We start from the raw sequence: 22,894 nt of genomic DNA, 5'->3' as shown, positions 1-22,894 counted from the left end.
GGGAACTGCTGCACTCCTCTAATTACCCAGCTATGCTGGTCTTTTTTTTTTTTTTTCTGTGGGGTCTGGCTTCTGGTTTTGGGTGAATGGCAGAGCTGTGTATCAGGGCTGGAAGTTGTGGGGAGTTGGAGACCTACCTGGACAAGTAGCCAGCACTGGGTTTTATGGATGAAGGAAGCTGGGTGCACATGGGAACCTGGGCAGTGCTGAGGGTAGTGGAGGTAAGCAGGGTGTGCACACAGAGAATCGGGAAGCACTGAGGGTTGTGGGGACAGGCAGTGGATACACAGGGACAGATAAGCAGAGCTGAGTGTGTTGGGGAGAGCCGGTATATACATGTCAGGTGGGCAGTGCTGCTGAAATTAAATTTTTCTTTGTAATTGTTGGTCCAAGACCAGTGCTGGGAACCTTCCTGGCCCTGAGTACATTTGTGCTGGTCTATGGGTCTCCTTGCCCTGGCAAGCCACAGAACTGCAGCCTGGGTGTCACAACGTTTACTCAGTTTTATTTCTAATTCTTGTTGTTGTTGTTATGTAACTTCAGGCATTTAACCAGTAGAAAGAACCATTGATCTTTATGTGACAGTCTAGGTAGCAGCTTGGGAAGGGCCTATTCAGGGAAACGAGCCAATAGGGAAGACAATAGGCCTTAGAAAGCTTCCTGAGAATGCTCCAGACAGCTTATAAGTAATAGATGCTATGAATCTACAAGGGCATGTGACTAGGCCACATAGTTCTGCACTCCATTTTGGGGAGTTACTTCCCAGAGCAGTTTGTGGGAAAAGTACAATGCTTTTAAAGAAAGGGTTCCCGCTATATGCTACAGCTCAAATGGGGGAGTGAAATCATTGCTACTTCTTCACTCTCTACACAAGAGGACGGGAGGGATAGCTCAGTGGTTTGAGCATTGGCCTGCTAAACCCAGGGTTGTGAGTTCAATTCTTGAGGGGACCACTTAGGGATCTGGGGCAAAAATCAGTACTTGGTCCTGCTAGTGAAGGCAGGGGGCTGGACTCGATGACTTTTCAAGGTCCCTTCCAGTTCTAGGAGATAAGATATCTCCACTAATTTAAACACCTGAGGAAATAAGCCTGAATGAGGGGAAGTGCTGGATCCTGGCCAAAGGGATTTCTAACCTGTGTATGGAAAACTGAGTGTATGAGTAACCCCAGGTGTAACTGATAAACTTGTTTGATGTTTTAATCTAAACCCAGTATGTCTTTAAATGAAGTGTCTGGGGAGGGCGGTGGAATATCATCTTTGGTTACCAAAAGTGTGCACTGTGCTCCCCACATTGAGGGAGGGGAAACCAGGAATGAAATTCATACTGGTTGGAGTCTGGACCAGGTCAAGCCGGTACAGCTCTGGGGTCCTAGGCTAGGGAGCTGGTGGTTATTTTGGCTGTAACCATTCTGTTGTTGGTTCACGCAGAGGCTGGCCAGAGAGCCTGCATGTAACTGCAGCTGGGTGTGCCCCTGCCTGTGGCAACGCTGGTGGAGGTGCAGGATTGGGAGCGGGTCTTTAGCAGGTCACAACAGCACATTGAGAGAGGGAGCTCAGGCTGATGAGTCAGAGGACTCGGTGGAAACCCAGCTCCAGGTGGCACCCGGAACAAACCCATCACAGTTTGCCCCTCACCTTTTTCAATCTCCCATTATACTCTGACCCCCCTCTCTGTACTCCTTCCTCATCCCACGCTTCCCTGATTCAAATAGCACGCTGGTCGCCAATGTCTGCTCCATCCTCCCCAGTCATCTCTGGATCTGACAATCTCAGAACTACCCCATGCTCCTCTCAACTCTTCCTCTGCAAGGGGTGTAACGATGCTAGTTCTGACAGGACACAACCGAGAATGTCAATTCAGGACACATTGCTTAACGCCTGGCAGTTACAGCCCAAGGCTGGGGTTTGTCCACCTCTAAGGCAAACCAAACCAGCCAAACAGAGAAGACTTCGGTTTTATTCCACTGGCTAACCACAAGTCACACAAGCAATTCCCTTAGACATTCCAGTGTCCTAGTATCACCACCAGTGCCACTCATGATGGGGATGAATGGTTATGAAATCCAATGCCCCAGTAAAAGGAAAAAGGTTCTTTAGATCCCAAAGGACCAAGGTCCCAGACCCAGGTCAATATACAAATCAGATCTTACCCACATATCACGCTGGTGCCAATCCTTTAGAATCTAAAATCTAAAGTTTTATTCATAAAAGGAAAAAGATATAGCGAAGCTAGAATTGGTTAGATGGAATCAATTACATACAGTAATGGAAAAGTCCATGGTTCAGGCTTGTAGCAGTGATAGAATAAGCCGCTTGTTCAAATCAAATCTCTGGAGTACATCCACAGTTAGGATGGGTCATCGGTCCTATATTTAGAACTTCTGTTCATGACAAAGTCCCTCCAGAGGTATGAAGCAGGATTGAAGACAAGATGGAGATGAGGAATCAGCCTTTTATAGTCTCTTGCTATGTGGTTTTTGTATTCTTCGTCCCAAGGACACACTATCCAGCACATGGCATAGTTCCTTCCATGGGCAGTTCCCTCTATACCTTGCTGAGTCACAAGGTGTATCTGCCTTCTCTCAATGGGTCAATTGTATAGCTGATGGTTCTGAATGGGCCATCAAGCAGGCTAGGCAGAGCGGACACCAATTTGTCTGGGATGTCACCCAGAAGCATAGCATAAATTTGAAATACAGACAGTATAGATCCAATATTCATAACTTCAACTACAAAAATGATACACGTATACCGGGTATAGAATAATTATAACCAGCAAATCATAATCTTCCCAGAGACACCTCACACAACAACCTTTGTACAATATTTGCTGCAAATATATAACCATTGTTATTACAGTGATCTATACAGTTAGAGATTATGTCAATAACTTCACACCCCCAACTCAAAATTGATGCAGGAACGGATGACACAAATATCACTGACTGCATCCCAAAAGCTCCCCACCCTTGGTTCTGTCTTACTACAACTAGTATTGGGTTAGAAGCCGTACCAGTGTATAACAGAAATCATTTATCAAAGTCATTTTCAATAACATGATTGAATCTCTTTACAAATTCAAGGTAAAACTTGGTTACTACAATAGTTGATTGGATCTGCTCCTGCAGTACTGTTCCTGTATGTTTCATGTGATCTGGCCAAGAACATAGCTACTTTATCCATACTAGCTCTGGCAAATGTTTCAAACCAAATTAACAGGAAGTCAATGTAGATATTAATGTTGTTCAAAGTACAGGAATCTCGGCATTTAGCCGAGAAAGTAATATGGTAGTGTGCTTAGTTTCTCTTTTCATACAGCACGTTTGTCTTGGAATGTGTATTTTTCTGTGACAAGTTCCAAGACTGTTTACAGATATTAACAGTACTTTTGTTTTTATGTATCACTTTCAACGTGTTCAAGGGATTTTCCAAAAGTTTAGGCATATTGTACATTTTTACAGTTCTTGGTAACAGCAAGACATTAGATACAAAAATTACCATTAGCAATAACAAATTCATTGCATGTGTCCATTTACAATCATTTTTGTCATGCCACACCTTTGGCTCAATACCATTGGGGTTTGGGCATTTTAGGGTTAACCTGTGGCTTCCCTTTGCAAACCTAAATTCTCATATTCCTCCTTTTCCTGAAGGATCAAACTCTGATTTCTCTTGCTTAACAGAATTCACTGGCTGATTGGCTGTGCTCTTTTTGCTAACAGCTATTGGCAAGTCTTTCTTCTCCCCACCGGCCAGGTAATTTGCATCAACACAGACAGGAGCCACTTCACCAGTTTTCAGATTCTTCACTGCTACCAATTCCAAGGCTGGACTTTGTTTTAACAAGATACCATTCATTTTCATTAACAAGGTAGATTCAAAGTGCTGTGGTCTTTCCCTCACCAACCTTTGCTTCTACATGGAATCAGATCTTAAGTCCACTGAGAGACTACAAGTTATGTCCAAAGTGTCTGGAGGTAAGAGTATACCTGCCCTCCCCTGCATTCTCAAGAGATTAACTACCAAGCCGTTCTGCTCTGCAGATCCAGCTACCCAGTCTTCCCTCTGAACCTGAGACACAGACTGTTCACCCTAGCATCTGAAGAAGTGAGGTTCTTACCCACGAAAGCTTATGCTCCCAATACTTCTGTTAGTCTTAAAAGTGCCACAGGACCCTCTGTTGCTTTTTACAGATTCAGACTAACACGGCTACCCCTCTGATACTTGTTCACTCAAAGAATCAGCATGGAGATATTCCTCTCTCAACAACCTTGTCTCCCCAACAAGCTGGCCAAACACAGATACTTGGCTATAAGGCTGTTCAAGGTTTTTAACAGCTTTTACTTCATCTGCGACCTTTTTGAAGCTATCCACACTGCATCTTTCAAAAGGAAAGTCAGTGTATCTATTCACCACAGAACATTTCTGTCTGTTAGGAACCAAAACTTCCTTAATTGAATCACTTACATCCCCTTCAGCTACAGCAAACTGCTTGCACAGATTACCATGAGGATTTCTTTCTCCAGGAACTTCTGTAAGCAACAATTCACCCCTCACAGAAATTTTGTCCATCCCCTCGTCACCTAGGGTTTGCTGTAAATGAACACTTTCCTGAGCAACAACAGACTCTTTCTGGGTCTTATTCACACCCATGATCACCTTTAGCCCATCAGGGAGATTTCTATGCAAACCCCTTTCAGGCAAACTCATAGACTCACTAGATAAAAGGTTAGAAGCTTTCTCCTTCCCTTTGCCACACACACATTCAGGAATCTTTTCCTTCTTGCTACAAGTTATCAAACACAATTAAATCACCTTTATTCTCTCCTTATTCCCCGGCTAGGGTATCACCCTGATTAGACAGAATTGCTACACCCTTTTCAAACAACACACTAGCAACAGGCAACATACAAGCACCAGAATTGACTGGGCTTTGGGATTTTGCTAAGACTGGATGCAACCTAGATACACACAGGGCTGTTCACAGACTACAGTTTGGAGATGGGGTAGCTCCTTCCATAGGCAAGTCATTACCCCCAACAGACACAAGTACATTTCCTTTACTGTCACAATTCTCCACACAGGAAACAGGTAAGGTATAGGGACACTCATCTTCCACTATCCTTGTCTTCCCAAACTGCTGATTAGACAAACCAATCAGCTCACCAGGCTGCCTAGGCTTATCCAAACTTTCCTTAACAGGAACATTGCCATTCCCAACAGACAAAGTGGTGCTCTTCTCACTACACTGAGCTACTTCCAGCAAATCACAGTTACCCTTTTCAGGTTCACTTTTATAAGCTGTACTAGCCAACAATATTTCACCCTTCAAAAATCTAGCATTCCCCCCCCCCCCTTAGTTAGGGATTTAACCTGACCATCCACTTTAATCTGTTCATGAGAAACATTTTCTGACCAATGAGATCTTTCTGCTCTTTACCTAATACCAGATTCACTCTGAGACATTAGACAGAGAATCAGAAACTTCATTTATAGACAAACAGCTCTTTTTCTTAGACAAACATTTGGAGAAACCTTCCCCAATTAAATGATTGCCCATAATAGACACAGGTTTAAGATCATTCCTTCCCTGTGACTGGTTACCTGGACTGAACAAAGCTTTAATATTTTCCCCAATCAAAAGATCCTTAGGCAATAACTTTCTTACACCAGCTATAACTGGTGGATTCTGGCTAAAGGCACACTTACAGTGAACTCATAGAGGACTAGAACATTCACACCCTGATTTGGTAAGTGATCTTCCTCTTTGACAAAATCTGCTTTAACAAGAGTGATGTTAGAAGCCATAATTTGCCCTAAACCACTTTTACCATTGACTTTTACACTCTCTATGAATTTTTCATTACCAGTCCCATATAGAGCATTGGCACAATTTATGGAGTCACCTTCTACTGAACTCACAGTAACAGCATTTACTTAAAAGGCAGTTGTGTTGGGGTACATTTGGTTACTCCCAGACAACTTCTCTGAGTTATACAACATACCAATATTGTTAGAAACTGGACTTTCAAGAGGATACAATTCCAGCTGTTCTTCCCTTGTTTTTTTCACTTGGAGCTGAAGACTGGCCATCTCCTGTTCCATCTTGTGAGTCTCCTGTTGCATCTGTCGAGCTTTCTCCTCAGCAGCCAGGAGCTCTAGACGCCCCTTATGAGCTCTTTCTTCTCTTGTAGCAGCTCCTTTTTCCAATTCAGCGCTCCTTTCCTTAGCTTCTTTCTCCAGCTGGGCTGTCATAAATATAATGGGAAGGGTAACAACCTTTATGTATGTAGTAACATAAAATCCCTCCTGGCCAGAGGTACAGACAGAGGTACAGAATCATTTTACCTGTAAGGGGTTAATCAGTTGTAACAGTGATCTATAGGTTTAGAGATTATGTCAATAATGTCACAGGGGGTGAGGTGCCTGCTGTAACAGCTGCACCCTTCGCTGAGGGGTAATCAGTGTATGTGTCTCACCGGTGAGATATATCACACAGGAGTGGCAAATGCCAAGGCAGGCACCAGTAGGGCTTCTCTTGTTACATCCATAGACACCAGGTGACAGCCACAGGTGCTGCAGAAGAAACCAAGCAGTAGACTGATGGGGGGTGAGGAGTGACATGACCGCAATGATACTGTCACCCTGATGCCGATCGCCCAGAGATTGGCTTGTGCCCTGACACACATGGGGGTATAGGCTTTCCAAAATATTTATTTAGCTGTAAGTATTATAACTGTATAGTCTCACTAGCCATGTCAATGTCCAAATTCTTCCTGATTCTTGCTTAACTCATGGCCTCAACTACTTATCTGCTAGTCAGCATTTTAAAGTTTGAATTTGGCAAATTTTAGTATAGCTGAATGCCCTCTTGATCTTGTGTTGTAAGACAGGGGAATCAAATTCTTGATGTAATCTGTACCAGTCAGTATATTTTACAGACTTTCCTCATGTCCCGTTTAATTCATCTCCTTTGTAGGGTAACAATCCCAGTGTTTTCAAACTCTCTCTGTATGAGAGTTTCCCAGTGCCCTTAAGGATTCACGTTGCCCTTGCTTCAACCCTCTAGCTCTGCAATATCCTGTGTGAGAAGAGTGCCCAGTACTGCACAGAGGAGTCCAGAGGAGCATGAAATATTGACTTGACTGATCTCATGGCATTGTATTTTCTGCACAATTTCCCACCCCACTCCTCCTGAATCCCAGTGTTTTGCTTAGTTTCTGACTGTGCTTGCACTGTGGTTAGGGTTTCCCAGAGCTGTGTACCATGATGCCCAGATCCCTCTCCTGGGCTCATACATTTAAATTAGAACCTTGTTAGCTGTTTGAGGAGTTCAAGCTTTTCCCTCCAATGGGCAAACACATTGCAGTTAATGACACCAAAGTTCGTCTGCCAGCATGCTCCCATTCACCTGATTTGATTAGCTCACACTAAGGAATTTTCTGGAGTTGACTGTGGCCACTGTAATATGGTGCCATCTGTAAATCTTTTCAACTCACTGGTTAACCCCCTTTCTAGATTGTTAATAACTATAAAATAGTTACCATACTATTTGTTATAAACTGTGTAACCCCCTCACTGTGCTTCTCTCCCTTCACAGGAACCTGGAAAATTTTTGAACCTGATCGACACATCGGCCACCTCATGGCAGATTTCAACTTCACCCCCTCTGACTCTTCAATGTTCATCCTAACCGGCATCCCTGGCCTGGAATCTGACCACATCTGGATTTCCATCCCTTTCTCTACAGTCTACTTTATTGCCCTGTTGGGAAATTTCACAGTTCTGTTTGTGGTAGGCAAAGAGAAGTCCCTGCACAAGCCGATGTACCTGTTGCTCTGCATGCTGGCGCTCACAGACATCACCACATCTACCTCCTTCATGCCAAAGGCACTGTGTATATTTTGGTTCAATTTGAAAAGCATTACTTTGAAGGGCTGCCTCACCCAGATGTTCTTCTTTCATGCACTTTCTAATGTGCACTCAGCCATCCTAGTGACAATGGCCTTTGATCGCTACGTTGCCATATGTAACCCTCTGAGATACGCCACCATCCTCACCAACGCACGAATAGCTAAGCTAGGGCTAGTGGGTTTGATAAGAGCTGCTCTCTTCATTCTGCCTATGCCCCTGCTTCTGATAAGGCAGCCATTCTGTGCCAACCGCATTATCCCCCACACGTACTGCGACCATATGGCTGTGGCTAAGATGTCATGTGGGGACGTCACAGTCAGCAGACTGTACGGCTTGGGGATGGTGTTTATACTCATTGGATTAGACGTGACGCTCATTGGCCTGTCCTATGGTCTGATTATCAGGGCCGTCCTCAGAATCTCCTCCAAGAAAGCCAACCACAAAGCCCTCAACACCTGCTCAGCCCACATCTGTGTGATCCTCATTGCTTATCCTCTTGGACTGTTTTCCAGTCTGACACACAGGTTTGGTCAGGGCATCCCTCCGCACGTTCACATCATCTTATCGAATGTCACTTACCTCATTCCACCCATGCTCAACCCTATCATTTATGGGGTCAAAACCAAAGAGCTTCGTGACAAAGTGGTCAAATACATCTGCAGAATTCACTCACCTCATGCGACTGACTTTAAACCCACATGACAAAAGAGGGTTTTGGAACTGCACTATGTTACCCTGGATTTGAGGGGTGGTTACCCCAGAATGTGATCAAGCTAATTACAACCATATGATGTTCAGTGGCCACAATGAATTAATAAAATAGAACACCACATAGTTAAGTGTTGATTAGAAAGCAGTCTTTTAGATGCAAGGTCAAAATCTAGCAGGCAGTTTCTGGTAATTGCAATGGGAAGAGTGGACAGACAAATAAATTAGTGAGAATGAGAGAAGATAAATGGATGAAAATCTTGAACCTGGAAACCTCTGATATTAGAAGTGTATTGACAGTTAGTAAAAGTGACGATCCAGGTAGGGTCACTGTGACAGTGTACCCCATAAGGCTTTATGGGGAGGGGGTGCTTATAAATGTATGTATGACATAACTGGAATATGTTTGGTGCTGCCTGTGCCAGGTAACATATCTCCGTAAAGGTTATGGTCTACTATATCTATTCATCGTATTTGTACATATATATATCATTTTCTACTTGAGGTTAAGAATATGGTCTGCATGTTTGCTTGGTTTCTAAGTAAGCTTTGGGAGGCATTTGGTCAGCTTCTTTAGGAAGGAATTCGCCAGGTTAAGTACCTGATCAGGGAACAATGCATCTTGGAATGCTCCAATCCACATAAGAAGTCTTCCTGGAGACATGCAAGATTCCATGTGGGCAATGGCTTCAGCCTGTAAAGACTGAGTCATGCAGGGACATGTGACTTGCCCAGGTAACTCCAGAACTCCATCTTGGAGCTGGACTTTGCATAGGAGGGAGGAGGGGGGTCTTCTCCCACAAGAGAGAGTCTATTTAACCCTGGGGGAGACCCCTCCATGTTGTCTTCAGCTGGCTAAAGAAGGAGCCTCTCCACCCCCCCAGGATGCTTGAAAGAAACCGAAACAAAAGACAGTAACTACAGGGGTTGTGAGAGATTGCTGGACCCAGGCTAAAGGGAGATTAGCCTGTGAAAGGGAGCATTCTGGAACTGGTGAGGAACTTATCTGTATTTAGTTTGATTAGGCATAGATTTGCGCATTTTATTTTATTTTGCTTGTGACTTACTTTGTTCTGTCTGTTACTACTTGGAACCACTTAAATCCTACTGTCTGTATTTAATAAAATCACTTTTTATTTAGTAATTTACTCAGAGTATGTATTAATACTTGGGGGAGCAAACAGCTGTGCATATCTCTCTATCAGTGTTATAGAGGGCGAACAATTTATGAGTTTGCCCTGCATAAGCTTTATGCAGGGTAAAACGGATTTATCTGGGTTTAGACCCCATTGGGAGTTGGGCATCTGAGTGCTAAAGACAAGCACACTCCTGTGAGCTGTTTTTGGGTAACCTTGCAGCTTTGGGACAAGTGATTCAGACCCTTGGTCTGTGTTAGAGCCAGACAGGAGTGTCTGACTCAGCAAGACGGGGTGCTGGAGTCCTGAACTGGCAGGGAAAACAGAAGCAGGGGTAGTCTTGGCACATCGGGTGGCAGCTCCCAAGGGGGTTTCTGTGATCCAACCCGTCACAGTCACTATGACCTCTGTGTTTTGTAGAAGTTATAAAAGATTGGCTAATATATTCCACTTCACAGCAGTCCTCTGAATCCATCTTGAGAGACCTTTTTCCTGACACCCTTTCTTCCCAGTGCATGACCAACTGGCCACTGCGAACCTGCTGTTTATTACTCCTACCCCTAGTAGAATACTTACATTGCTGCTGCTGGAAGTTCTGAAACCCCTGGGTTACAGACTTACTGTGTTAAACTACACCATCACCTTGGAGTCAAATAGCTTACCGCTTTCAGCTGGAAGTTTCCAAACACACACTAACCATTTCCCTTGTCAAAAATATCAAAAGTAGGTGTCAAAATTTTATCTTGGAATTTGTGAAACACATGAAACAGAGATTGCCATGAAGTATCCAGGTGATTAAATTGCTTGCAATACTAAATCCTTCACCACCTAGATTGTCTGATATCTCACTATTGCCACTGCTTTGAGACATTGGACAGTTGGAGCAGTGGTGGAGAGTTTTGCCTATGGTTTCTGGTCTCATACGCTGAATAAAAAGTAGAGCACTTTTAGGTTGAAGGTCTCAAACACATGGATGCCGCAGTGGGCAAAGCTTTCAGTGAACTTGTGTTGTTTGCTCTTGCATTGTGGTTGGTACCTTTTCGCAATGCTACAGTTGACAGTCTGTTTTCTCAGATGAACCTGATAAAAACAAAACTGTGCAGCAAGATGGAAGAGGAACTTTTAGAATACATTGTTCCTGTTAGCGCATAGATGCAATGACGCCAAATCTGTTGTGAAGAGTTGCACCAATGTAAGAAATGATTGCACTGATTGTTTTGGGCGACTTCTGACCTATTTTTAACACCACTATTTACCATTTTTTGTTTGAAATGCCTGCCAACACTCAATCGGGATACAAGTACCAGTACTGGGGTTTTGATTTTGAATTTAATTGTCATCTCATAGCTTTGTTGCTAATGTGGACAAACACCTACTGGGTCGTGAAGCTTTTTTTTCAAATCAACTCTTTACTAGGTATCTAAAGAAAGTGCCCATTTGTTATTTGATGTATAGACCAATGTGTTAATTAAAAGAAACCCTTTGTTTCAAGAAGTAGATGGGCTACTTTGGGTGACGTCACCAGAGAAGAAGGCCTTGAAGGCTGGACTCAGAAGGGGGGACATGAATCTGATGGGAGGGCAAATGCTGGGGACAAGGGTCCTGCCACCTACAGCCTGAAGCTGTGTGGCAACTGTGAGAGGATGTGTCTGACCCATGCGATCACCGCAGCACAACCAGGGTCTCGCAGGAGGCTTGGGACATATGAGGAAATGACAGTGAGCTTTGCTTACATCCCAGAGACAGCTGTTTGTGATATCCCCGTGCCCACCGAGCGAGGTTCCTTGTTTCCTTGAACCTTTCCCATGTCTTCCTTATTTTTCTTACAGTTCCTTTTTAATGAACACCCTCTCCCCTGGTTCTTGTCACACAGAACAAGAGCAGACCAGACGTCCGGAATGTAGACAATACGATGCTTATTGGGGTTAGTTTCCAAGCCAGCATATTCCAAAGCCCTTCACACCAGTCGGGCTTATATCTATGCACCAATAGAGTCTGTTCCCCAGGGTTCCCTTCCCAGCAATGATGCTGCAGAGCCTTTACCCTGTGTCCCCCTTCCCAGTGCTGACACCAGAGAGCCTTGACCCCGTGTCCGCGTTGCCCATTTCTCTGTTCCCAACTCCCAATTCCTATTCCACAGTCTCCTTTCCCATTCCCCATTCCTGCCTCCTCCTCCTTTGCAGGCCCAAATATACGTGTACTGCACACCCCTAGTCACACCCTTTACAACTTATGATCCTGTTCCGTTCTGGAGATTCATGATATGTGGTCTTCGTCCCACCTCTTTTGTACCCCATGGGAGGTGTCAGGAGTAAGGTTGTGTTCTGGCCAAGGCCAAGCTTTTCTTTGGCATTTAGTGTTTCTTATCCCTCCCCACCCCGAGTCTTCCTTGCTCCTCCTAACTGGTTGCTTGACCTTGTCTGGAGATTTCAGAGAGTCTTCGAGTGTGCGCTTCTATATGACATTCCCACCATTCCCAGTAACACTTTATTTCCCTCTCTTCTGTCTTCTCGCCCAGTCTGCTTGTGGGAAGATGTAAACCTAGGAGAAAGACACTGTTTTACATCTATTAGAATAAGATATAAGAGTATCAAAAAGTCAAACCCACAATTTTATCTCAGGCTGACAAACAGGTCAACATGCTCACACTTCCTCTCAGGTTAGTTTTGTTTTTCTCATTGTGCTCAAAAGAAAGATTCTGGAAACGGTAAATTCTGTTTCAAAACTGCTACAACCTAGAGACACAGACCTATACAAAGCAGCAGTATTACTTCCCAGAGCCACTGAACTTGTAGCTACATTTCAAATGGGGTTCAAAGAAGCCAAACATTTAGCAATTAAATTATCAGGAAAATGGGGCAGTCTGAAGAGAAGTGCTTGGGAAAAGCAAAAAGGCCGGGGAGCAGCTCCTTTTGTGGCAGACCAGGGAGGAGAGCAGACCTGCCACCGGCCATTCCAGGGGAGATGAGCTGAGGGAAGGCAGAATCTCCCGCTTTGTTTCCTAGGGAGATGGTTGAATCTCCATCCTTACAGGTTTTGTTCCAGACCGGCTTGATAAAGCACTGGCTGGGAAGGTTTCAAACGTCCAAAAGCAAATTCTTCCACCATTCTGCATTTGCTCAGCCTATAGTTGAACTGCTCCTTACTACTGTCCAGGCTGCCTGTGTATGGCTTCATGAGCCATGGGAGCAAGGGGTAGGCTGGGTCCCCAAGGATACCTATTGGCATTTCAACATCCCTAACGGTAATTTTCTGGTCTGGGAAGAAAGTCCGTTCTTGCAGCTTTTCAAACAGCCCGGAGTTCCTAAAGATGCGAGCGTCATGCACCTTTCCGTACCATCTCACGTTGATGTCGGTGAAACATCCCTTGTGATCCCCCAGTGCTTGCAGTACCATTGAGAAGTACCCCTTGCGGTTTATGTACTGGTTGACAAGGTGGTCCGGTGCCAAGATAGTGATATACATTCCATCGCCCCACCACAGCTAGGCAACCCCATTGCAGCAAAGCCATCCACTATGACCTGCAAGTTTCCCAGAGTCACTACCCTTGTTAGCAGAAGGTCACTGATTGCCTTGGCTACATGAATCACAGCAGTCCCCATGGTAGATTTGCCCACTCCGAATTGATTCCCAACTGACCGGTAGCAGTCAGGCGTTGCAGGATTCCACAGGGCTATCACCACTCGCTTCTCAACTGTCAGGGCAGGTCTCATCTTGGTACTCCTGTGCTTCAAGGTGCGGGAAAGCAACTCACAAAGTTCCATGAAAGTGGCCTTACTCATGCGAAAGTTTTGCAGCCACTGGGTATAATCCCATTCCTGCAACACTATATGGTTCCACCAGTCTGTGCTTGTTTGCTGGGCCCAGAATCGGTGTTCCACTATATCAACCTGCCCCACTGCTGCCATGATGTCCCAATTGCCACATCCCGTGCTCTCAGGAACGTCTGTGTCCATGTCCTCCTCACAATTGTCCTCAGGCTGGTGGCTCCTAGCCAGGCTCTGCACATACTGCAGGATAATGTGCGAGGTGTTTACAATGCTCATAACAGCAGCGCTGAGCTGAGCGGGCTCCATGCTTGCCGTGCTATGGCATCTGCATGGGTAACAAAGGAAAAAAGGCTTGAAATGATTGATTGCCATTGCTTTCAAGAAGGGAGGGAGGGAGGGGAGACTGACGACATGTACCTAAAATCACCCGCGGCAATGTTTTTGCCCCATCAGGCATTGGGAGCTTAACCCAGAATTTTAATGGGCAGTGGGGACTGTGGGATAGCTATCCACAGTGCACCCTCCATGATATGATGCTAGCCATGGTATTGAGGACGCACTCCACTGACCTACTGCACTTAGTGGGGACATACACGATCGACTGTATAAAATCTCTTTCTAAAGATCGACTTCTATAAAATCGACCTCATTTCGTAGTGTAGACATACCATGTATTGCAAAGCTAAGCTGATAGCTTGATAGAAGATAGGAAAGAGTCACCTTCCTGCAAGGTTGTTTGCCTCATTATAGGATCCTGGCACTTCCTTAATCAGGGCCCATCCTACCATGCCCAAATCTTATTTCCTCACCCACATAAATCTTTGGGTACACTTACTCTCTAGGTTAATATGTTCGATTATCTCATCTCCGAAACTTGGCCTAACTTCTGACTTCCATGTCCTGCGGTGTACCCTGCGGTTACCGGTCTGTTCCAGACCTATGGAAAACATATTCAGTTTTTTGTTCACTTCTCTAGTCAGTTCCCCCAAAAATAAAGAGAAAGTAACATGACTGCACAAGAGGGCTTCACAGAGACTGGTATTGTATAAAAACTTTTTTTTGTACTATTTTATTATGGGGTTAGAGCAGTAAACCTGACCTTGTTTATTTGGCCTCTTGAACATATGTCATAACAAATGAAAGCTTGGTGAGGAAACTGACTACACAATTGATCAACAAATAGTCTGAATCATCCCTTCCTCTCAGATCCATTATTTAGACTCAATCAAAGCACCCACAGAAACAATTCTCCTGACCAAAATGGCCTTTCAAGTTTACGAACCTTCAGCGTTAAAGAAATCAATGGAAAATTTGAGTTTTGTTTTTCACATTTTGCTCCAAAGAAAGATTCTGGACATGGTAAATGCTGTTCCAAAACTGCTACAATCCAGAGACACAGACCTATACAAAGCAGCAGTATTACTCCCCAAACCTTCGCAGCCCTTACTGCCTGCCATGCACAAGTGAAAAACAGAACCACATTTAACAGTGGGCCCTGGCCCCCTGGCCCGTCGTGTTCCAGCACCTGTAGCTGAGTTACTCCAGCATCAGCAGACACAGCAGCATCAGGAGTCCCACAGCTGAGCCAGGTATTGGAGCCAGACATCAACCAAAGAGCAGAGGCATGCAAATGCCATAGTGATTAAATGGCACAAAGTCCAAAGAAGGAGAGAATGGGAAATAGGGACACTAGAATAAGAAAATTTGTGTCTTTGTCTGTCCCATTTACATGGGGATATTACAAGACATTTTAGTACTTAGAGTAGAATCATAGAATATCAGGGGTTGGAAGAGACCTCAGGAAGTTATCTAGTCCAATCCCCTGCTCAAAGCAGGACCAACACCAACTAAATTATCCCAGCCAGGGTTTTGTCAAGCCAGGCCGTAAAAACCTCTAAGGATGGAGATTCCACTGCCTCCCTAGGTAACCCATTCCAGTGCTTCACCACCCTCCCAGTGAAATAGCGTTTCCTAATATCCAATCAAGACCTCCCCCACTAAAACCTGAGATCATTGCTTCTTGTTCTGTCATCTGCCACTACTGAGAACAGCCGAGCTCCATCCTCTTTGGAACCCCCCTTCAGATAGCTGAAGGCTGCTATCAAATAACCCTCACTCTTCTCTTCTGCAGACTAAATAACTCCAGTTCTCTCAGCTTCTCCTTGTTCATGTGCCCCAGCACCCTAATCATTTTTGTTGCCCTCCGATGGACTCTCTCCAATTTGTCTACATCCCTTCTGTAGTCAGGGGACCAAAACTGGACACAATACTCCAGGTGAGGCCTCACCAGTGCTGAATATAGGGGAACGATCACATACCTCGATCTGCTGGCAATGATCCTACTTATACAGACCAAAATGCCCTTAGCCTTTTGGCAACAAGGGCACACTGTTGACTCATATCCAGCTTCTCGTCCACTGTAACCCCTACATCATTTTCTGCAGAACTGCTTCCTAGCCACTCAGTCTCTTGTCTGTAGCAGTACATGGGATTCTTCTGTCCTAAGTGTAGGACTCTGCACTTGTCCTTGTTGAACCTCATCAGATTTTTTTGGCCCAATCCTCTAATTTGTCTAAGTCCCTCTGTATCCGATCCCTCCCTCCAGTGTATCTACCACTCCTCCCAGTTTAGTGTCATCTGCAAACTTGCTGAGGATGCAGTCCACACCCCTCAATCTGCTGGCAATGCTCCTACTAATGCAGGCCAATATGCTGTTGGACTTCTTGGCAACGAGAGCACACACACTGCTGAGTCATATCCAGCATCTCGTCCACTGTAATCCCCAATTCCTTTTCTGCAGAACTGCTGCTTATCTGGTCGGTCCCCAACCTGTAGCGGTGCATGGGATTCTTCCTTCCTAAGTGCAGGACTCTGCACTTGTCCTTGTTGAACTTCATCAGATTTCTTTTGGTTCAATCCTCCAATTTGTCTAGGTCACTCTGGACCTGATCCCTACCCTGCAGCGTATCTACCTCTCCCCCCAGCTTAGTGTCATCTGCAAACTTGCTGAGTGTGCAATTAATCCCATCATCCAGATCATTGATAAAGATGTTGAACAAAACTGGCCCCAGGACCGAGCCTCGGGGCACTCCGCTTGGTACTGGTTGCCAACTAGACATCAAACGGTTGATCACTACCTGTTGAGCCCTATGATCCAGCCAGCTTTCTCTCCACCTTATAGTCCATTTATCCAATCCATATTTTTTTAACTTGCTGGCAAGAATACTGTTGGAGACCGTATCAGAAGCTTTACTAAAGTCAAGATATATCACATATGACATACACTGCTTTCCCCATATCCACCAGTTGTCTCATCATAGAAGGCACTCAGGTTGGTCAGGCATGACTTGCCCTTGGTGAATCCATTTTGACTGTTTTGGATCACCTTCCTCTCCTCCAAGTGCCTTAAAATGGATTCCTTGAGGACCTGCTCCATGATTTTGCTGGGGACTGAAGTGTACCTGACCGGTCTGTAGTTCCCCGGGTTCTCCTTCTTCCCTTTTTTAAAGATGGGCACTATATTTGCCTTTTTCCAATCATCCAGGACCTCCCCCAATTGCCATGAATTTTCAAGGATAATGGCCATTGGCTCTGCAATCACATCCGCCAACTCCCTGAGCACCTTTGGATGCATTAGATCTGGACCCATGGACTTGTTCACGCCCAGCTTTTCTAAATAGTCCTTAACCTGTTCCTTCACCACTGAGGGCTGTTCACCTCCTCCCCATACTGTGTTGCCCAGGACAACAGTCTGGGAGCTGACCTTGTCTGTGAAGACTGAGGCAAAAAAAAAGCATTGAGTACTTCAGCTTTTTCCACATCATCTGTCACTATGTTGCCTCCCCCATTCAGTAAGGGGCCCACACTTTCCCTGAGCTTCTTCTTGATGCTAACATACCTGTAGAAACTCTTCTTGCTACCCTTCACATCCCTTGCTAGCTGCAAATCCAATCATGCCTTGGCCTTCCTGATTACACGCCTGCATGCTCTAGCAATATTTTTATACCCCTCCCTAGTCATCTGTCCAAATTTCCACTTCTTGTAAACGTTGTTTTTGAGTTTAAGCTTGAGATTTCACTGTTAAGCCAAGCTGTTTGCCTGCCATATTTCCTATTCTTTCTACACATTAGGATGGTTTGTTCCTGCAACATCAATAAGGATTCTTTAAAATACAGCCACCTTTCCTCGACTCCTTGCCCCCTCATATTAGCTTCCCAGGGGATCCTGCCCATCAGTTCCTTAAGGGAGTCTAAGTCTGCTTTTTTGAATTCCAGGGTCCATATTTTGCTACTCTCCTTTCTTCCTTTTGTGAGGATCCTGAACTCAACCATCTCATGATCACTGTTGCCTAGGTTGCCACCCACTTCTACTTGCCCTACCAATTCTTCCCTGTTTGTAAGCAGCAGGTCAAGAGGAGCATGGCCCCTAGTTGGTTCTTCCAGCACTTGTACCAGAACATTGTCCCCAACACTCTCCAAAAACTTCCTGGATTGTCTGTGCATTGCTGTATTGCTCTCCCAGCAAATGTCAGTACAGTGAGCAAGCAGATACAGTTTTCTGCTTTCCTTGCAGAGAGTTTTCCAGTGGTTTGAGAGACCCGGAATTCACTGAAAATGAAATAAGAGACGAGAAAATATAGGAAAAAAGCTTCAGAAACATATACAATCTGCCATACACAAGCAGTGCTCTGAAAGGTGGCATTTTTTTCAAACAATCAAAAGAATTGTACTCTGTAGTGGCACAGGTGTCAAATTCTCACAAGATGGTGTTACATGGAAACAGAGTGTATGCTGCAAAAATCACCAATGTACTGCTTTACATGGCTTACCAAGGAATTGCACTGCGGCGGAAGGATGAGAGAGAAGAATCAGAAAACCGTGGAAACTTTCTGGAATTATGTAATTTGTTTTCCCAGTATGATGAAGCTCTCACAAAGATAATGAGTGGCTCTTTCAACCTCAGAAGCTATTCAACTCAAAACACACTTTTACAAATTGCTGCTGAGATTGCAAAAAGCACGATCATTCAGAAAGTTCAAGAGAATGCACAGTTCTTGCTGACGAAGCACACAGATTTAAAGGAGAACTGACAGGCTATGTGAGATACACAGAAAAACTGGAAAAAAGGAACACTGTCCAGGATTTGTTGTTTGCCCTGAGTGAGGGGATGCTGGGGCCATCTATCACAACATTGAGCAGTTATTCCAAGCATTGCGGATTTCAAACTTGCCAGTTGTACCAGTGTTATGGTGGGGCTGCTGTCATGGCAGGCCAATCATTCCAACAGACATTTCTCGTGCCTTTCCTGCACAGTGGATTTCATTCAGATCTGTTTAGAGCTGTGGCTCTCAAACCAGGGGAGGTGCGGGAATGTGTAAAAGGAGGCACAAGCTGTGGGGTTTTGTTTTGTTTTATTTTACGAGCTCTGGCTGTCTGCCCTAGGCAGCTGGAGCTCGTGCAAAAGGGCCGTGCACACCCAGGGGAGGGGATAAATGGGACAGCTGGAGCCCCAGGCATCACAGGGTGACAGCGGGAGCCCAGGCTGACAGTGGGAGCTGCAGCAACACGGGACACTGTAGGCTTCTACACTAGTCCCACGCTGGGCTGTCTTAGGAACTGCGACATGTCAGATGTCCGTTGTGTAGTTTCCCCCTCAAGTACTTAAAACCAAATGTAAAACCATCACCAGCAGCGCTTACAATGAGGAACAGCTTCCCTGAGAAATGGATCATTTTGTGACAAAGGGAGAAAAGTGTGCAACACAAACAGAAGTGAGGGCAGCAATGCAGGTTCCATCAAAACACAATAGCTGAAAATAGGATGAAGCTGAGTTCAAACCTGTCAAGTTTTTTCAGAGGAAGCTCAATGAGTTAACAGGACAAAAAAAAAGATGTTGAAGTGTACAGCACTGCTAACATGAAGGCTACTGCGGCTTCTTACTGTGTGGCTTTGTGCCTTGCATTGTTCTTTTTGAACCCCATTCTACTTTTGGCCTTCACAACATCACCTGGCAATGCATTCCACAGGTTGACTGTGTGTTGTATGTAGCACTTCCTTTACTTTTTTTAACCCCCCTGCCTATTAATTTCCACATAGGTGAGAAACTACTCCTTCCAGCTGCAAAGTATGCATGCTGGTGATGACAGGAGAGAAAGCAGCATCACAGCTAGACGTGAGCCCACTTGCTAACGACAGTTGCATGCCATATTGTGGAGATGGCCACTGATGAAAAAGAACAGTTCCTAGAAAGTGTTCATCAGAGCCCATATTATTCCATTCAGAGAGATGAGTCTACCAATACAGTAGAACCTCAGAGTTATGAACACCTGAGTCACGAACTGACCATTTAACCACACACCTCATTTGGAAAAGGAAGTACGGAATCAGGTAGCAGCAGAGGCGAAATAAAAAAGGAAATACAGTACAGTCCTGTGCTAAAAATAAAATACTAAAAAACTAAAGGGAAAGTAGGATTTTTTCTTCTGCGTAGTAGAGTTTCAAAGCTGTATTAAGTCAATGTTCAGTTGTGAATTTTTGAAAGAATAACAATACAGTTTTGTTCCATAGTTATGAACATTTCAGGGTCTATTCCCAAGGTGTTCATAACTCTGAGGTTCTACTGTATATCAAATGCTAGGATTAAAAAAAGATGGCAGAGGACCTCAGCATCCTAAAGCAGGGGCCTGGTGCAAGGTCTGAGGGCTGAACCAAATTCAGCAAAAGTTATGTTATGAGCAACAACCGGGACCAGGTCAAAAGCAGATGCTGCCCTGTAAGTCAGTGTCCAGTACACGAACTTGGTGCCGGTATTGCAAGATTTGATAAAACACACTGAACGTGTAAACACATTCCAGTAGGCCAGCACAAGAACACCCCAAACTGGACCCTCAGCAGAGGCTTTGAGCTGTGAGGTAGAGCCTGCATTGTTAGAACAGAGCTTGATGAGTTTTCATAGCACTTGGACCATCCAGTTCCCTTCTCAGGTGGATGCTGTGCAGGGTGACTGTACTGGTTGGGGGATTCTGAGGCAATATTATGTATAACTCTCTTATGCTCCTCCTTATCCTGGTACCTCAGCTTCACTCTTTGCTGGAGCCCAGGACAGAGCTCTGTCTTTTCAGGACTTTTCAGAAAGCATTTCACAGAGTGAAACCTTGGGACTATTGTATGTAAAACCCTGACACATAGATGTTAATAGTTCCCAGTCAGTTTCAAGGAGAGAGTACAGTACATCTATTCATGGAGATTCTCTATATCCTAGTAAGGAGGAGAGGATGGAAGATGATAAAATACGGGTAGCATCTGAGGAGAAGCAGTCAAATGAAAAAGAGTCCCATTCAGTTACATCACATAATAGCAGACATCTAAAGACTGACCATTTTTAAGTGCTTATATACAAATGCTAGAAGTCTAAATAATAAGATGGGTGAACTTGAGAACCTTGTATTAAATGAATTGGTGCTTCTGACAATACTAAATAGTTCAACCCTGGAGCCCTTCCTGAGCCCTCAGCACTAACATTAATGCAGAAAAGAGCAACTCACCGTAATACTGCTCAGCGGCGAGAGGGAATCTCCTTACTGCAACAGGAAGGCAGAGCCCTGAGAATCACTGTATGAATCTCACATGTCTGACACTCGTTGTGCTGGACAGCAACTTTTATGATTCCCTTGTACAGTCCCTGAGGACTCTCTGATTGGCCAGGACTCCCAGACAATTCCCAGGGCTCTGTGAGCAGCGGGAAGAGCAGAAAATAGACCTTGGAGATCTCCAGCTTGAGAGCCTCCCCCAGAGTGAAGAAATGATTTGCCAATACCAGGGGTGAGATTGTCAGGGCAAACTGAGTCTTGCAGACTGTTCAGCCTAGCAACTGACGATGGCTTTCTTTTCTGTGTGTAATGTACTGCCATCTTCACTATGTATGGGAATACTGCCATAAAATAGGGGACCAAAAACCATTTTCAATTGCTCGTAGCAGCATAGCGCTCTTTACTGACCATGTAGTTGCAATATCCAGTCCATTAGCCTCTTAAAAGTCACCGGCACCCTGTGGAGGAAAAATTATGTGATCCTGGACTGATGCAAGCAGAAGGGTATGGGAAAGGCTTTCATCTCCCTGAATTCTGGCATCAAAGGTATTTGCCAGTATCCCTTTGTGAGGTCTAAAGTGAATAAATATCTTGCAGCTCAAACTGTTCAAATAGTTCATTCACTCTCTGCATCGGGTCAGCATCAAATTTCAATACTGTGTTGATCTTTCAGAAATTGATGCACAAACGGGTTGTATTATCCTGCCTCAGAACTTGTACCATGGGACTTCTCCACTCACTGTGTGATACCATCACCCCTCCCATAGCAAAAATGACCTGGAGTTCATCTCACATGGTATCCCACAATTTATGAGCGGAGAGCCACAGAGTTTCCCATGCCTGATGCCCTGGGACCATTTCAGTGTGGTGGTATTTTAGGTAGCTGCGCCCTGCTGGGGTGAGAACACAGTGGGAAAGAATCAAACAACTGCTACATCAGGATCTTTTCTTCGAGCTACAGTCCCTCCCCCATGCTTGTGTCATAGGAGCCTGGGGGCCTAATTTGAGCTCCACAGGGTATGAGTGTGATGGGCTGTCACCCCCGGGGTGCAGTCTGGGAGCTGTGGGAACTGCTGTGCCCCTTCTTACCACCCAGCTGGGCTGGTCCTTTTTCAAAATGCTTTGCTGGCGATTCAGCCTTTCCAGGCCCTGTTATCACCAAACACGACAGTCTACGGCACCACACACCCAAACAGAGCTACCCGAGGGATTACTTAACCAACCAAGCACAAACGACAGACATCAGCCAATTTCCCACCTCCCCAGGCTCACACCCTCCACTGGAGAGTAAACCCAAAATTATAATGTCTTGCACTGCACAGGGATCTGTACAATGTAAGCTGATTAAAAGGGTTCATCCTCCCCTCGATGTGGGAAGGGTATGCCACAAACCTGTGTTAACGAAGCTGAGATTTTCCTCTGACACTTCACTCAAAGGCACACTGATTTAGATAATGCAAAAAACAAGTTCAGCTAAAAAAAGATTTTAAGTGATTATAACTGATAGCAAACAAATCAAAACAGATTCCCTAGCAAATAAACAAAACCAGAAACTAGGCCTAATATATGAGCTATATTTGAAATTAATTAGCAATTTCTCACTAGGGCTGGTGATAGAAGCAGTCCACCAGGTTTCCCTACACAGACTAGAAATCGTTTTAGCCTGGGATCAACACTTCCCCCAGTTCAGTCTTTGTTCCTCAGGTGTTTCCAGGGGTTCTCTTGTGTGGGGGGCGGTGAGTGGCAATGCCAGGTGGCTCGGGCTTCAGCCCCAGG

At 44.8% G+C, this 22,894-nt stretch overlaps 1 protein-coding gene across 1 annotated transcript; it reads left to right on the top strand.

Moving 5' to 3' along the window:
• The first annotated feature begins 7,646 nt into the window (after positions 1–7,646).
• LOC112124355 (putative olfactory receptor 52P1) lies at positions 7,647–8,618 on the top strand. The gene has a single exon (XM_024222870.1). It carries the CDS (start codon positions 7,647–7,649, stop codon positions 8,616–8,618), a length of 972 nt encoding a protein of 323 aa, XP_024078638.1.
• The last annotated feature ends 14,276 nt before the right edge of the window (positions 8,619–22,894 follow it).

The sequence above is a fragment of the Terrapene carolina genome, unplaced genomic scaffold, assembly GCF_002925995.2.
Source record: "Terrapene carolina triunguis isolate 2854851 unplaced genomic scaffold, T_m_triunguis-2.0 Scaffold27792, whole genome shotgun sequence".
NCBI classification, from domain to species: Eukaryota; Metazoa; Chordata; order Testudines; family Emydidae; genus Terrapene; species Terrapene triunguis.
The sequence above is the reverse complement of the archived record's forward strand: the minus strand, read 5'-3'. Positions and strand labels throughout refer to the sequence as shown.

Coding starts and splice junctions, on each gene's coding strand:
- LOC112124355 (XM_024222870.1), top strand. CDS start 7,647: ATGGCAGATTTCAACTTCACCCCCTCTGACTCTTCAATGTTCATCCTA.